Source organism: Phyllobates terribilis, unplaced genomic scaffold (genome assembly GCF_046119375.1).
Source record: "Phyllobates terribilis strain yellow unplaced genomic scaffold, ASM4611937v1 Scaffold_4__5_contigs__length_816908805, whole genome shotgun sequence".
NCBI lineage: Eukaryota > Metazoa > Chordata > Amphibia > Anura > Dendrobatidae > Phyllobates > Phyllobates terribilis.
In genome coordinates this window covers 718,381,231-718,397,603 of record NW_027362764.1, presented here as the reverse complement: position 1 = coordinate 718,397,603, position 16,373 = coordinate 718,381,231, and the positions used below count along the sequence as shown (strand labels likewise).

Here is a 16,373-nt window from a genome sequence, read left to right as displayed (position 1 = left end):
ATCTATCTCATATCTATCCATCTATCTCATATCTATCTATCTATCTATTAATCTATTTATCTCATATCTATCTCATATGTATCATCTATCTATCATCTATCTAATATCTATCTAATATCTATCTATTAATCTATTTCTCATATCTATCTCATATGTATCTATTATCTATCTATCTCATATCTATCTATCTATCTATCTCATATCTATCTATCTATCTAGTATCTATCTATCGCTCGTTCTATCTCGTAACTATCTCTCTATCTTATATCCATCATATAACAAAATGGCTATATTGTGGAAACACAAGTGTACACAGATATAAAAAATGAAAAACAAAAAGGCAGCACTCCACATGCCACATGGGGTAAGTAAAGTCCACTTTTTCTTTGCATTTTCCATTGGAGTGCAGCCTTTTTCTGCTTTTCCTTAGGTAGCACTATTATGTCCCATGGTGCATTACAATGCGGTAAAGGAGCAGGACAAGTATACATAAAGATTATTATAAAGCAATTATAGAAATGGTGACTGATAAAATACAGAAGAAAAGATCCTGCCCATAGTAGTTCCCCTCGCACGGCTTTGGATCTCATAGAGAACAATGACCCAACCATATAAACCGCCATCTAACCCCATATTTTGATCGACTTTCTTACTTACAATTCAGTATACAAAATCATCTAACACCATTATATATCATATAGGAGTCATCCTCCACTCTTGATCACAGAAGGATCTTCAATTTAATAGGTCATATAGATGGGGGACAAACCCTTTACGATATTAACAGATTAGTGATCCGGACTAATGGACACTTACCAGTTAGACTTTTATTGCAAAATTTGTAGTGTAATATTGTTACTCAATACGCTATACATTGTTTATTAATACCACTATTCTTTACGTGATCATAAATGTCATAGATTTTCCCTAATAATTCACAGGCGCAGTATTATATTATACAGCTAATATTAAACATTGGTTGTATCTTACATATAATTGGAAACTTTTTCTCTGTCTACTGATATTGAAGCCCAAGTGGAAGTAGACTGGGATGTGGCCACATCTACCAATCCAATGCTATGGCGAGATAACACAGTTTTCTCTCCTGGTTTATCCAACCACCAATTCACAACTGTCCACATGAGATTCCCTTAATGCTTATTTCACTTTCTTGGAGTGAGTTCAATATTTCCAGGTCTTTCTGAAGTCAACATTTTACATTAACTCTATCCAAATCCATAGTCACAGCACACACGGGGTAATTTGTGTGTTTTTGGGCACCCGAGTATAAAAAATAACACCACATCTGCGTTGGATGTAGAGAAGGGCAACCACTATAATACATTCAATGAGTGTGCCGCGATAGCCAGTAAGGTTATTAAATTTGGGCCTTTTTTTCAGTTTAAAAAGATCTGACTATGTCTTGGAGGAAAGAAGATTCTCCATTAATAAACACAGGGATTCTTTACTGTAAGAGTAGCGAGACTAAGAACCTCTCGGCCCGAGCATGATGGTCTATTCTATTCAAACATTACGAAAATGGACCAAGACCTTTCTGTTATATTACAGGGGATATACAAAAAGGTCTGCAGGTGCCCAAGGTGAAGAGTCCTGAAGTTTAGCATTGTCTTGCTCTGGTTTCTCTATGAACAGCACCGCTTGCATTAGTTTTCACACAGTTGTCATAAACAGGACAAAAAAAAAAGTAATGCTTCATATGAAATTATTCCTTAGGATGAAAAGAGACATGCACGAAACAGAGACAACAACAATGACAAAGACAAAAGAGGAAGCAAAGATTCAAGACACAGACCTGAGTTTCGTCTTCGTGGCAAGTCCAAGTCTTCTGTGGCAACACCGTGCAATGACAGACAGAGACAAAGGAGATGGGAGTGAGTGTAAGACTCAGAGAAGAAAGCAATGGACATTTAAGGAAAAAAAAAAATAAACACCTTGCACAGGTTGAGAAAAAGCACAGATTGTACGCAGACAGATGGCACAGAATGAACAGGAACAAAAAGGACAATAGAAAAGAGACTACGAGAACACACAAGCTACGGGCGAAAATCATTTGGAAGGCAATTCAACACTCGGCACCCTGTGAACAAGTTGGTCAATCAATAACTATACTAAATGACACAGTTACATAGAAGTATACAAAAAAAAACAAAGAAATGAGTTTGAGCATAAGTTGGTATACGTGCAATATGTAAGAGCACGTTCACACTGTAGCCAGTTCACAAAGCCCAAGAAAAAAGCAACATGAGCATATACCCTATAGTAAGTAAATAGTAATAGTACATGTAAATAACATAGGGTACTTCGTTTACACTATTTTGATTAAAAAGCGTAAAAGGTGTACCCAGCCGGGACTGACCCTGTTTCTAGTATTAAAACCTTACCTTGTGTCAGCAGATCTAGAAACAGGATATGACTGTCCCGACTGGGTGCACCTTGTCGCGGTGGGATGGTATTTACGCTTTTGTATACTTCTAAAACTCAAGAAAAAAGCAAAACGAGTAGATACCCTATTAGTGGGTAAATAGTAATAGTAGATGTAAATAACATAGGGTACTTAGTTAACACTATTTTGATCAAAAAGCATAAAAAGGTGTATCCAGCCGGGACTGACTCGGTCTCTAGTATTAAAACCTTACCTTGTGTCAGCAGACCTAGAAACAGGATATGACTGTCCCGACTGGGTGCACCTTGTCGCAGTGGGATGGCTTTTGAACATTTTGATCAAGTGTTAACAAAGTACCCCAAGTTATTTACATGTACTATTACGATTTACTTACTAGAAGGTATATGCTCGTTTTATTTTTTTCTTAGGTTTTAGAAATATACAAAAGTCCACACAGTTCTAAAAAAAAACCAATAGATTAAAATATGTAAAGCTTTCTAATATATGCATTGGATGACTTTACATGGTGTTCTATAGGATATCATGCTACTACTGTACACATATGAATATTTAAATATACATATACAGTATATATACACACATACATAGTACATACATATATATATATATATACAGTATATATACACCGTAAGATTTCTATTTGAGTGTTTTACATATACTGTATTTATACATATTTTTTAATTAATATATCTATCTAAGTACCGTATATATATATATATATATATATATATATATATATATATATACACACGTACATACAGGTGCATATCACAAATTTAGAATATCATCAAAAACCTAATTTATTTCAGTTCTTTAATACAAAAAGTGAAACTCATATATTATATAGAGTCATTACACACAGAGTGATCTATTTCAATTGCTTATTTCTGTTAATGTTGATGATTATGGCTTACAGCCAATGAAAACACAAAAGTCATTATCTCTGTAAATTAGAATAATTAACAAAAAACACCTGCAAATGCTTCCTAAGCGTTTAAAAAGGTCCCTTAGTCTGTTTCAGTAGGCTCCACAATCATGGGGAAGACTGCTGACTTGACAGATGTCCAGAAGGCAGTCATTGACACTAAGTAAATGCAAAGTAAATTTTGCATTACACTTGGAAATCAAGGTCCCAGAGTCTGGAGGAAGAGTAGAGAGGCCACAATCCAAGCTGCTTGAGGTCTAGTGGGAAGTTTCCACAGTCAGTGATGGTTTGGGGAGCCATGTCATCTGCTGGTGTAGGTCCACTGTGTTTTATCAAGACCAAAGTCAGCGCAGCCATCTACCAGGACATTTTAGAGCACTTCATGCTTCCCTCTGCCGACAAGCTTTTTAGAGATGGAAATGTCATTCTCCAGCAGGACTTGGCACCTGTCCACACTGATAAAAGTACCAATACCTGGTTTACAAACAACAGTATCATTGTGCTTGATTGGCAGCAGACTCGCCTGACCTTAACCCCATAGAGAATCTATTATAGAGAATCTATAGGGTATTGTCCAGAGGAAGATGAGAGACACCAGACCCAACAATGCAGACGAGCTGAAGGCTGCTATCAAAGCAACCTGGGCTTCCATAACACCTCAGCAGTGCCACAGGCTGATCACCTCCATGCCACATTGCCGCATTGATGCAGTAATTAATGCGAAAGGAGCCCCGACCAAGTATTGAGGGCATTTACTGAACATACATTTCAGTAGGACAACATTTCAGATTTTAAAAACATTTTTCAAGCTGTTATAAAGTATTCTAATTTACTGAGATAATGACTTTTGTGCTTTCATTGGCTGTAAGCCATAAACATCAACATTAACAGAAATAAACACATGAAATAGATCACTCTGTCTGTAATGACTCTATATAATATAGGAGTTTCACTTTTTGTATTGAAGAACTGAAATAAATTAACTTTCTGATGATATTCTAATTTAGTGAAATGCACCTGTACATATACACCTTAAATACATACATAAAATATATAAAAGAAAGCTTATATATATATAGATAGATAGATAGATAGATAGATATTATACATATATATATCTATATATATACCTATATATCCATATATATCTATATATAGTTATATGTATAGTAATATTATGATATATCTCTTCAGGGCACCAGGTAAATGTAGTGAGCCAACACAATGCACACATTAGACAGTTTTATATTGTAAGAACCATTGACTGTAACTCAATGAGGTAATAACTGGTTTAGTGAACAGTGTCCGGTTATCAATCAACCTTCATTCAAGTTCTAAATTACCACCATTATGTACAAATTCCATAGATTCACCACAAAAAAAATCTATAAAAAATGTTCTTAACATCTTATATACTGAGACAGTATCCCCTAGAGTTACAGGCCCAAAACCTGAGGCTGCACTATTGGGAGACTGTGAGAACATGTCCCTTTCCAATTTCTGTCAGGTGCACTTTTGTCATAGAGATCTTGTTTGGATTAAAATCACCAAATACATCAATGTCTACTCCATACCTAGACGGTGGCAAATATCTGTACTGTGTATGTGTAGCACTGATATACATGGTGATTCCACGCCGTATCTTCATGATAACACTATATCTCAGCTGTACCTCTCAGTCGTGCAGTCTCAGGGCTTGGGCCTGTAATCATTCCCTATCATCTGAAGGATTCATTCTCCCTGTACTATTGCAAAAAATAAAATTGACCATAGAGAAAGAAAAATGTGCAACATTTAAAAAAAAATCCACAATAATATACGGCTCAATGTAGAGTACAATATAGAAAATGCATTTTTTTTACATTTACATTAATAGCGGTAGTTGCCCCTCCTTTAATATCCTGAATTGTATCGTTAAATGTACAATTCAGGAAATTTTTAGCAAAAAAATTAATTCTTCCATTTGCTTGTAGCCTCATATCTGTCCTAAGCCCGAGGGTCAACTTGGCACGAAAAGTCTATCATCACAACAGACCCTATTAATGGGAATCTCCTCACAATTTTGGCCATACAGTAGTAAGTGAAAATTGAGAGCGTTCGACGATTTTAGATAATTAAAATATGTTTTGTTGCGGCGGCCATTTTTAAAAATTGAAAACAGACAGTGTAGCCATTTTGGTCGTCATAATTATGTCCAAGAAACCTAAGGTAATTTGTAAATTTATTGGCATATTTCCTAAATAAGAAAGTGGTAATTTTCCCATCTGTCTGTGAGCAAATACAAAGATGCCAACCAATATGGCAGCACTTCCTGTTGACATTTTTGCAGAGACAATTGCCCCCCCCATCCCCAAAAAAGAAAAAAACAAAAACAGAAAAAAAATCCAATATCTGTCTAAGAGTATTTATCAGCATTTGCTAATTTACTAAAACATGGCACATTTGCAATTTTATGTGGAAAACCTTTAAGGTAAGGGATCTGTAAGCTGCTATGTGTAATTACGCATGGCTCCCATTGCAATCATCACATGGCGCCAAGTGGCTCGGATAATTAAAATGCTGTGGTTCTTAATGGGTGGTGTGCATAGTTATTGAATATGTACTATACTTAGCGAAAGACCCTTCTGAATATATATGCCCCCGTGGAAATGAAGTAGGCATTCTCTATGAAATGGCTCATCAGAGACCACTCCTGTAAAAAAAAGGAGCCCCCGAGTCCTTATCCAGGGACTTCCCGCAAACACCTGATTTTGCCTGGTGAAGCTGCGGACAGCCAGTTGGCTACACCAGGGAAAATTTAGTATCACGTGGTGGCCATTCAGATGATTATAGCTCTCCATTGTGACTTAAGGAGGTAGGTCCTGAGTGGGGAACACCCCCCTCTATGCTATCAATATGCCCTTATGGACTGAGGTGCCTTCATAAGACAATGCCTTTCGGAAGACGTTCTATTGGCACATGATGAAACCAGAAAGAAGGAAGATGGTGGCCAATTCTCAGATGCTTTGAGAAAGAATTTCAAGTATAAATGGGACCAGAAAGGATTTGGTGAGTTGTTATGATCTTTTATACTGTAATCCTAATTATCTTTCTTGAAGATAATTCTGGCCAAAACAGTCTACTTAATGGTCCTGGTGGCCCAATGTCAATGATCTCATGCCATTCATGATAATTCGGCTCAGTGATTGGGTCAGGTTTTAAGGATCAAGTATTGTAAGAAATCTAAAATATGACAGTGATCATCTTGGGCGTGTAAAAAAAGTCCATGTTCGGTAGAGGAGTTTTCCCACTTTAAATCTATATAAAAGTTTCTGCACCTGGAGGTAAAGTCAATATACTTCTGAAGTCGTTTAAAAATGGCATCAAATTTTCAGTGGTTTAGGTTAATATTTAGTGTTTTAATCTTAAAGTTAATGTAAATGTGAAAGCATGAGAACATGAATATATCTGAATAGATTTAAATGTGCTTATTGTGATTATTAAAACGAATTATTCAGGGGGGTAATCCAGTCTCCACAAGCCTTGGTTAAAGGAGATAAATGAGTTCTCTTTTAAGGTGTTCAGTTTCTTTGCAGCGCCACCACAGAGACCTGACTAGTCCGGCGTAGTCCCCTCCTCCTTCTGCCTGCTCCGCTCCAGTTGATTGACAGGTCTCTCCCTATGTAAACACAATGGAAAGACCTCTCAGTCAACAAGTGCAGGGCCGGCGAGATGCTAAATGTGATCTTTGATGACATTTTAATGAAAGGTGAGTTTCAGCTTTCCGAAGCTTGATTGTTTGAGATTTCCTTTTGTATGAAGACAGTTTTTTAAACTATATGCAACTTAGAGTGACAGATCAACATTGTAGGAAGGAGAGCTGGGGAGCAAAAAAGCACAATAGGGTCTTATCTGGTGGTAAGCTGGAATTCAATAAAGAAACTTGCTCACCTGGTGTAATTGTGTACTACACAAGAATGTAAATAGCTTAGGAATATTCAGCTGCTGCAGACCCATGGGGTTAAAAAACCATAAAAACCAGAATGAGAAGAAATGGGGTTCCTCTGCGCAGCTGACAGTCTGTGGTTGTATCCTGATGAAGAAGTGGGATGACTTTGAAAAGCATAGATAATAAACCGCATTCCTGCTATCCTGTTTACTGGATTATTCCTGTGTATCTCCATTAACCCTGTGGATCCCTAACAGCAGCTCAGAGGAACCCCATTGCTTCTCATTCTAGATCAACATTCTGGACACTGTTCTAATAATTTCCTGCAGTTTTCTACCATGGAGAAGGAAAAGTAGGACGACACCAGTGAAAAGCACTTGTCCAGGACAATAGCTACAGATCTCGCTGTTTATAATATACCTTTTATATTTACGTACTATGACTTAGGATGTGGGGCAATCAATAAAAAGAAGTACAAAAGAAGACCCAAACTTAATTTCCTTAAGATGTGCAAAAGGAATATGCACTGTTCAACTCCAAACCAAGTTCAAAGAAAGATGCAGTAGAGATAGATAGATAGATAGATAGATAGATAGATAGATAGATAGATAGATAGATAGATAGATAGATAGATAGATAGAGATTTGCTTTCAATATTCAAGAGTGGTGTCTCCACCTTGCCATTCAATCCTCCTATCTGACTAGTCACCTTGTTACAGCAGGTGGGCTCACACAGTTTGATCAAATTTCATACGCGATAGACAGATAGATAGATAGATAGATAGATAGATAGATAGATGGATAGATAGATTGATAGATAGAGATTTGCTTTCAATATTTAAGAGTGGTGTCTCTACTTTGCCATCCAATCCTCCTACCCGACCAGTCACCTTGTTACAGCAGGTGGGCTCACACAGTTTGATCAAATTTCATACTTACCAACATTCACATTCAAAATTTGGGATATTTTAGCCACGCCCCAAAGACTGCCCTGGACTACCCCCTAAATATCTAAGAACACTCCTAAAACAGGCAACTTAGGGCTTAGTTTTGTTAAGCCCTTCCCTTCAGTGATCCAGTTCCCATCAGTGTTTTGGATCAGATTTTATCAGTGTTTGGTCAGTGTCTCAAGTTTTACCATCAGTGTTTCATCAGTTTCTCTTGTATGCCAAAAAGTGTGTTTCTCAATATTCTCTTAGCAAACAGACAATAAAAAAGGAGCACTAGGATGCAACTAGGATGGCATCCATGTGCAGTCTAAGTTTTTTACAGACCCATAGATTAGTATTGACAAGTTTGATCATTTTTTTTTTGTTCGAGGACACTCAGCCTACCAAAACAAACAGCCCCATAGACTACAATGAGTAAATGTTATATCCATGAAAAATATGAATAGAACATGTATGTGACACATGGGCGTTTGAATGAGTCCTTATACGTATGGGAGAGGGTTGGCAGTACCACTCACACCCGCTACACACTGTATGGAGCTGTGCTACAGATCCAACGTGCTATAGCTTCTTCGAGTCAGACCTGCCCTGATCTGATATACCAAGCGTAGGTCATCATTGTCAAAGGGAACCACCGGCTGCATGAATCGGACACTGGTTGCACAGTTCCATCCAGGAATATTTTAAGACCTCTATATACATTGGAATAATGTCGGCCGAACCCACCGGTTATCGATATCTCTTGGGGGAAATTTTGAATGACCGATCCTTTTGTTCTCAGAGAAATAAGCCGCCAACAAGTGCTCTCTCATAGAGAGAAAATAGGAGCGCTCGGTTGAGCGTTCTTATGTATGGGAGAGATGGGCGAGATAGCTACCAGCCGAAATATAGGCCAAATCATCGTTCTGCCGACAGCTCTCGAACATGTATGGGGGGCTTTACTCTGAAACACTTCAGCGTTTCGAAGGGAATATACTTTGAAAGGCCGACCACGGACTATGTCTTTCTGCTGACTCGTCCAAGATGGGCTCCTGACTGGCATCTCCCTGTCCTTGAGTGCTTCTAGAAAAGAAAGCACGCTTTTTTCTCTAAAGCCAGACAATCCCTTTAATGCATGAGTTCTCTAATCTGTTTCCGTCAGTTTGCAAAAAGTTCTTCTCTGTATGTGAGTTGAGACTTTGTTCCAAATGGTTCTTTCTGTATCAGATTGGCATATGAGCCTGGCTGTTGAGCTGAGCCTAGTTACATAGTTCATCTATGTACTGAGTACATGTAAAACCCACACAGGTCTACACGTATCTCTGGGATGTAAATAAATAGGCAGAGAGCAATTCTGAAATAGATTCCAAGAATTTGCTATAATCTCCAAATGACTTACTTTCATTCATGACCTTTATAGTGAAAGTAAGGTCACAGAGACAGCAGTACACACAGGTGAAGAATCTTCTACTATATAAACTTGTCATGTGTCCTAAAGTGAACTTCCACCTTTTAACAAGATGTAAATTTTCACTGCTCATTACAGCGCTCCAAGTTCCATATACAGAAATAAAGTAAAATAATAAAATTCTGTCTGCCTTCAGCCACCACTAGATGGCGCTTTCTGCATATTGTCAATACATTAAACTCTAGCTTAACAGTATGCACTAAACTCTTAAGCTCCCCCTAGTGGTAGATGCAGGATGGCAAAATTTTGATCACATAACGGGAATCTGTCAGCAGGTTTTTACTAAGGAATCTGAGCGCTGCATGATGTAGGGGTAGAGAGCCTGATTCCAGTGATGTGTCACTTACTGGACTGCTGTTCTCTGCTGAACATGTAGCAGAGATCAGAAAGTTGAGCTGTGTATAACCCCGTCCACACCCCTGATTGGCAGATTTCTGCACACTGTACATTGTCAGCAAACTGCCAATCAGTGGTGGGGGCATGGCTATAGATTGGCTGGACTGGCCTGCACGAGACACCTAGTCCTGCACTGATAATCTCCTGCTGATAAAATACTGATTATATTGAAACTACGACAAGTTGCTGAGCAAGTGACACATCTCTGGAATCAGTCTATCTGCCCCTACATTATGCTGCTCTCAGATTACATAGCAAAAACCGCTGATGAATTTCCTTTACCTATGCAGGGAATTTGGAGCTGTGTATAATAAATAAGCTATGGTATATTAGAAAAATGAGTCAGAACAGAGCATCAAGGAGATTCTAAATTCTACTACTACAATCAAGACAAGTTATCTCCTCCATTTCAGTGATACTACAAGAATATGCTATAATTATAAAAAAATGTATTCTGGACTTTCAAATTTGGAAATTTTTTTTTGTAATGACCAAATATCTGAAAAGGGATGATACACAACACTGAGTTAAAGGTCTCACTCTCACAGACTAAGCCTAAACATTTCACACCAAAGCGAGGAGCGCACATGATGAACACACTCGTTACAAAAGCATGAGCTCTCCCTGTACGCCATCCGTGTGCAAGCCTCATGCTTTTTAAGGTGGTTTCCAAAAACCCTGACAAACCTGGCTCAGAATGGGCTTTCTTTCTCGGCAACTGTTTGTCATCAGTTATTGCACCATTCACCTTTCTCTGCTGGTCTTCCCAAGTTACTTCTAGCACAAACCAAGAGAAATTAAAACTTGTCAGAAACACAACAGTAAGTGGACAAAAGACAAAGCCTCAAAACATGGTGGTGGGGGGGGGGGGCAGCTTCATTTGGGAAGGACAAAGAGAGGGGTCGGGAATGTGGTGCAGACAGATGGTTTAGGATGCTTTTTGATTTCTTGACAATTGTAAATTATCAAAAAATTCGGTAAAGGTTATCAGAAACGGTCAATACCTTACATAGCAATGTGTGTGAAGTGGTTACCCCTTATCTATACCATACTGTATACAGACCTCTATAGCCAGTTACTGACGTACTGTAACTATATAATGATCAGATCCAAAACTAATCAAACTCAATAAAATCTAAATGTCCCTTTGGCCCAATTATTCAAATCGTAACTTCCTTTTACAGATAGCGACTTCCTTTTGATCACGCTACATTGCGCTGGAATGAAGAAACCCTACACTTGCTACAAAATTACCCAATGTTACGAGAAGGTCTTTAATTTCAGTGATCATTGTGAATATTTTTTTAAGTAGTTTTCTGTAATTACAAGATTCTGATATGCAGGGTATTGTTTCATTCAGTCACATGGAAGCCATCAGTTTGTGGAGGTTTAAAGAGAAGCAGAAACTAACAAAAATATGGATAGTTAGGTAGATAGAAAGATCGATAGATATAGAGATTGTCAACACGGCCGTGAAGTGCTGACTCGCTTTTTGTTATTTTTTTAAATAGGTAGATCATTTTCCTGATTCCACCTCTCATTGTGTTGGCCACAGTGATTGACAGCTCAGTCTTCCAATCTAGTGCAGGGGCATTCTGAGCTGTCAAAATATTGATTGACAGCTCAGCCGTCCAATCTGAGACTGGGAGGTGCTGAGCTTCCTTCAGGTGTTCCCTGTTCCAAGTTATTACCCAGCTACATAACTAAGCTGCCAGTCCCAGATAGCTGTCAGTCGTAGCTTTCAGCTCATTGTGGTGTGTTCTCTGGCCTTTGTGATCTGAATTCAGACATTCTGATCTTCTGTTGCCAGACCCTGGATTTGCGCATTGACTACCCCTTTTGCCTTCACGCACAATGACCATGGAATTCTGACTCTGAACTGTGACCTGACTACACCTTTGTCTTTTCCCTCTGTTTATGACGTTCCCTCCTGGCTCTTGACCTCGGACTCCTCGACTATCCCAACTCACGGCTTGTCCGTGAAAAGTGACTCAGTATCACAATAATAGTTAGAGGTTAGATAGATACAGATGGATAGATGAGAGATAGATAAATAAAAAAGAAACAGAAACAGCACCAACAATGGAGTTTAGGTACCCGCCTCCGAGGTAAGATCCAAACCTTGTATATAATGAAAAAATGGAGGTAAAACACTTATTTAGAAAGATGAAAAAATTCTTTTAATCGCCCATGTTGGAAACGTTTCAACTCTGGGTGTGATCTTTCGCAAGGTTCACACCCAGAGCTGAAATGTTGCCAAAATGGGTGATTAAAAGAATTTTTTTCACCTTTCTAAATTAGTGTGCTGCCTCAATTTTTTCATTAGATCGATAGATGGAAACCCAATTCCAAAAAAGTTGGAACACTGTGTAAAATGTAAAGAAAAGAAGAATGATTTGGAAATCTCGTAAAGTCATATATTATTCAGGACATAGATCACAGATCAGAAGCTGAAAATTTGGCTTTTTCCCCCATTTCATTTGAAAAAATTAACTCCTTTAAAAATTGATGGCAACAACAAATCTTAAAAAAGTTGAGACGGTTAAAAAAATGCTGGTAAGGAAAGTCGTACTAATGAAAAGCAGCTGGAAGGTCAATTTTCAACTAAGTCACTGTGTATAAAAAGAGCATGGTAGAGAGGCAGAGTCTCTTAGAAACAATGATGGTCAGATGTTCACTAATTTGTGAATAACTGTCTAACAATTGTGGAACAATTAAAAAAAAGTCTTCCTAAATGTAAATTTGCAAAGATTTTGAATATCCCACGTTCTACAGAATCATCAAAAGATTCTGAGATTCTAGAGAAATCCTTGTGCACAAGGATGCCTGTGATCTTCGGCCCCCTCAGGCGGCGCTGCATTAAAAACAAGAATTGATTTGGTTGTGCACATCACTGCATGGGCTCAGGAATACTTCCAGAAATCACAGTTCTCCATGCAATCCACAAATGCAAGTTAAATTTCTACCATGTAAAGAAGAAGCCATACAGCAACACAATCCTGAAACGTTGCCGTCTTCTCTGGGTTAAAGCCCATTGAAAATGGACTGAGGCAAAATGGAAAACTGTTCTGTAGTCGGATTAATCAAAATGTGAAATTCTTTATGGGAACCTCAGTCGCCGTGTCTTGCAGACTCAAGCGGAGAGGGATCATCCAGCTTGTTATCAAGGCACATATTAAATGCTTGCATCTCTGATGCTATGGGGGTGCTATGGCATGGACCAGCTTACACTTCGTGAAGGCTCTACCAATGCTGAGCATTGTATAGAGGTTTTAGAACATATTCTCCCATCCAGACAATGTCTATTTCAGGGAAGATCTTGCATATTTCAGCAAGACAATGCTAAACTACATACTGCATCCATCACAACACCATGGCTTCACAGAAGAAGAGCTTGGTGATGATCCGGCCGCTTGCACTCCAGACCTTTCACCAGTAGAAAACATTTAGCGCATTATGAAACAAAAAAATCCAGAAAAAAAAAAGATTCCGAACTGTTGAGCAACTAGAGTCCAACATCAAACTAGAATGGGACAACATTCCTCTCCCAAAACTCCAGCAATCTGCCTCCTCACTTCCCAGACATCTACAAACTGTTGTAGATGAAGAGGGGATGGCCAACAATGCTAGACATGCCCGTCACAACTTTTTTGATGTGTCGCTGCCATCAATTTCTAAATGAGTTAATTTTTTTCAAATGAAATGGAAAAATGACCAACGTTCAACTTCTGATCTGTGTTCTATGTTCTGTTGTGAATAAAATATGGCGATAATAGAGATACAAATTATTACTTTACATTTTACACAGCTTCCCAACCATTTTTGAATTAGGGATGTAGATAGATAAAGGTCTTTCAACTCTCCTATACACATGAACGCTTGGTCACATAAACATTCAAGTGTTAATGGGAGAGTGAACTAAGCTACTGGCATCTTGTGGCGATGCTTATTAATATACTCACCTGCCGTCGCTTTCTCCGATGTCCAGCGCCGGTCTGCACCGCCTCTGAGTGACGTCACCACTCTGCAGACTCTCCGGGTCACACTGCGCTTTGTGTGACCCAGAAGTGGCTTTTACAGTATAGGTCTATGGAAGGCTACATGGGCTTTCATTGTTAAAGAGACTTCCGGTTCACACATAGAGCATAGAGTGATCCGGATAGTCTGAAGTACGGTGACGTCACTGAGAAGAGAAGCAGAACGACGCTGGGCACCGGAGAGAGCAGCGGTGGTTGTGTATATTAATAAACTCACACTAGATTACATGCACATATAAACATATTTAATTAAGAAGAAATTTCAAGGGAGGGCTTCTTTAAAAACTTTTCTTTATATTTTTTTATTCACTTAAATGCTGCTATATCACATATTGTAAGAGCAGAAGCAGAGGCCCAGCGCTGGACTCGGGAATGGAGCGTAAAACACAATTAGGATTTGGGATCTTCTGATTACAGTAATCAGAAAACGCATCAAGATGAGAGATGAGAGTACCCGAACTTTAAAGTTTGGGGTTCGTACCTAACTGTCCGGGGCTGAACACCGGACACTGACTTCTGGAAGTCCGTTTTAATGTTCAGAGTTCTGGGGAGGAGAGAGAGAGTGAATTTTCCAGCTCCAAAGTTTGGGTCCCTATTGATTTCAATAGGGTTCGGGTTCATGTTCAAGTACGGGTAAAGTTCTGGTACCCGAACTGAACTTTGGACTAAAGTTCGGTCGGGTACCACAACCTGAACTTCCACGGGTCCGCTCATCCCTAGACTCAAGATCAAAGTTATCTTGGCCAATACAACAGCACATTGGCTGTTAATTAATTAAAATTAATGATATTTTACCAGCTAATTACAGCTGGCACCTAGTAGTGATAGCATGGACCCAGCTCCTGTGCCTGGCCCATCACTATGACGGAGCTTTGTGCTACAGAACCTTAATAGTAATTTCTACTACATAAAACACCTCATACAGCTGCATCAGGGACAATAATAAAAAGGTTGTAGTTGCTGAAATGCATAATAGGCAAACAAATGAAAAAAATGTATAGTCATTAAAGGTCTTTAGTTTTTATGATGTATTGTTATTTTATGTATTAATAAAATTTGTTGAATTCTATGAAGTACAGGTCTCCATTTTTTTATAGGATGACATAGTCATTCAAGGGGTTGTATTCATTAAAAGGTTGTGTCCACTACTTGGACAGCCCCTTCTCAATTGCTATATTCACCTGTGTAAAATAAAAATGGCTTACACTAACGTTCAGTGCAGGCATCGTTCAAGCGACATTTTACTGCTGAGTTTTACCATTCCCTTTGTCAATGAAGTGTCTCTACACAGTCCGATCAGTGCTGATAATATCAGAGTTGTAGGGACATAAACTAGTTCAACGGTAAAATTGCAATTTTTGCCACAAATTCACATACGATGAACGATGTGTGATTTAGAACTTAAAGTGTTTGTAGAGGATTAGAAAAACGTGGCCAAAACATCATTTCAAAAACAGCACCACCCTCGGCTCCATGAAAGGAAATAGAGTTGAGATGCAATAACAGATATAACCTGTGGACATGTGTGGCGCTGTATTTGGATGAAAGCAGGCGTGTTTTCTAGTCTTCTGCAACAACTTTAAGTCATAGTTAGATTCTACGATACTTCTCCAGCTTTTACCTCACTCCTGGTCACAAGATAAGCGGGGATACATGGTGGACAAGCATTTATCCAATGTTTGTTCTCCAGCCTTCCTGTGGATAAGTCATCTGTACTTTTTTGCACAGTGCATTTAGTGTGATCCTAGAACCAATGTCCCAATGCTGAATAGTTGCGGTAGAAGAACAGAATCAAATTTTTTTGACCGATACCCCAGCCTAGCCCCAACTCTTACCATAACGACCAAACCTACCAAACTAAGCCGACCTACAATCTCAAGAAATAGAGGATATGCCATTAATGTATAGTAGATGTTATTCCACTAGAGTTTGTGCAAATCGATTAGCAAGACCAGGACCAGCGGCCAAGGTCAGTAGTCTGTGGCCGTTGGATGGGAGGTCTGAAAGATGCCTTCTACCTCCTGGCATCTGCAGATCTTATTTTGACTAGCTGGGGTGGGACGAAATCTAATGAGCGTCATGCCGCAATGATGATAGTGCGCCATGATTGTTAATCAAAAGTAGAGCAAGAGGTAGGGGGCGGTTCTCAAGGCTCCCATCCAACAGCCACAGATTATCGACCATGCCACTGGAAAGGGTCCTGCAAATTCATTGGAACCAGCTCTAGATCCGGCCAATGAAACCGGCAATGGGGCACTGACACGT

General features: G+C 38.9%; 1 protein-coding gene across 48 annotated transcripts in view; it reads right to left on the bottom strand.

Annotated features, from left to right (window-relative positions):
• Positions 1–16,373, bottom strand: part of RIMS2 (regulating synaptic membrane exocytosis 2) — a 659,880-nt gene that overhangs the window by 94,622 nt on the left and 548,885 nt on the right. For 32 of the 48 annotated variants that reach the window (XM_073679706.1, XM_073679709.1, XM_073679704.1 and 29 more), the window contains one exon: positions 10,759–10,848. The exons of 9 other annotated variants lie outside the window; for them this stretch is intronic. In XM_073679706.1, the coding sequence (XP_073535807.1) occupies positions 10,759–10,848 (90 nt within the window). Of the gene's footprint in view, positions 1–1,813; positions 1,847–10,758; positions 10,849–16,373 lie in introns of all 48 variants that reach the window. 7 more of the 48 variants (XM_073679733.1, XM_073679720.1, XM_073679734.1 and 4 more) reach the window with 1 other exon arrangement.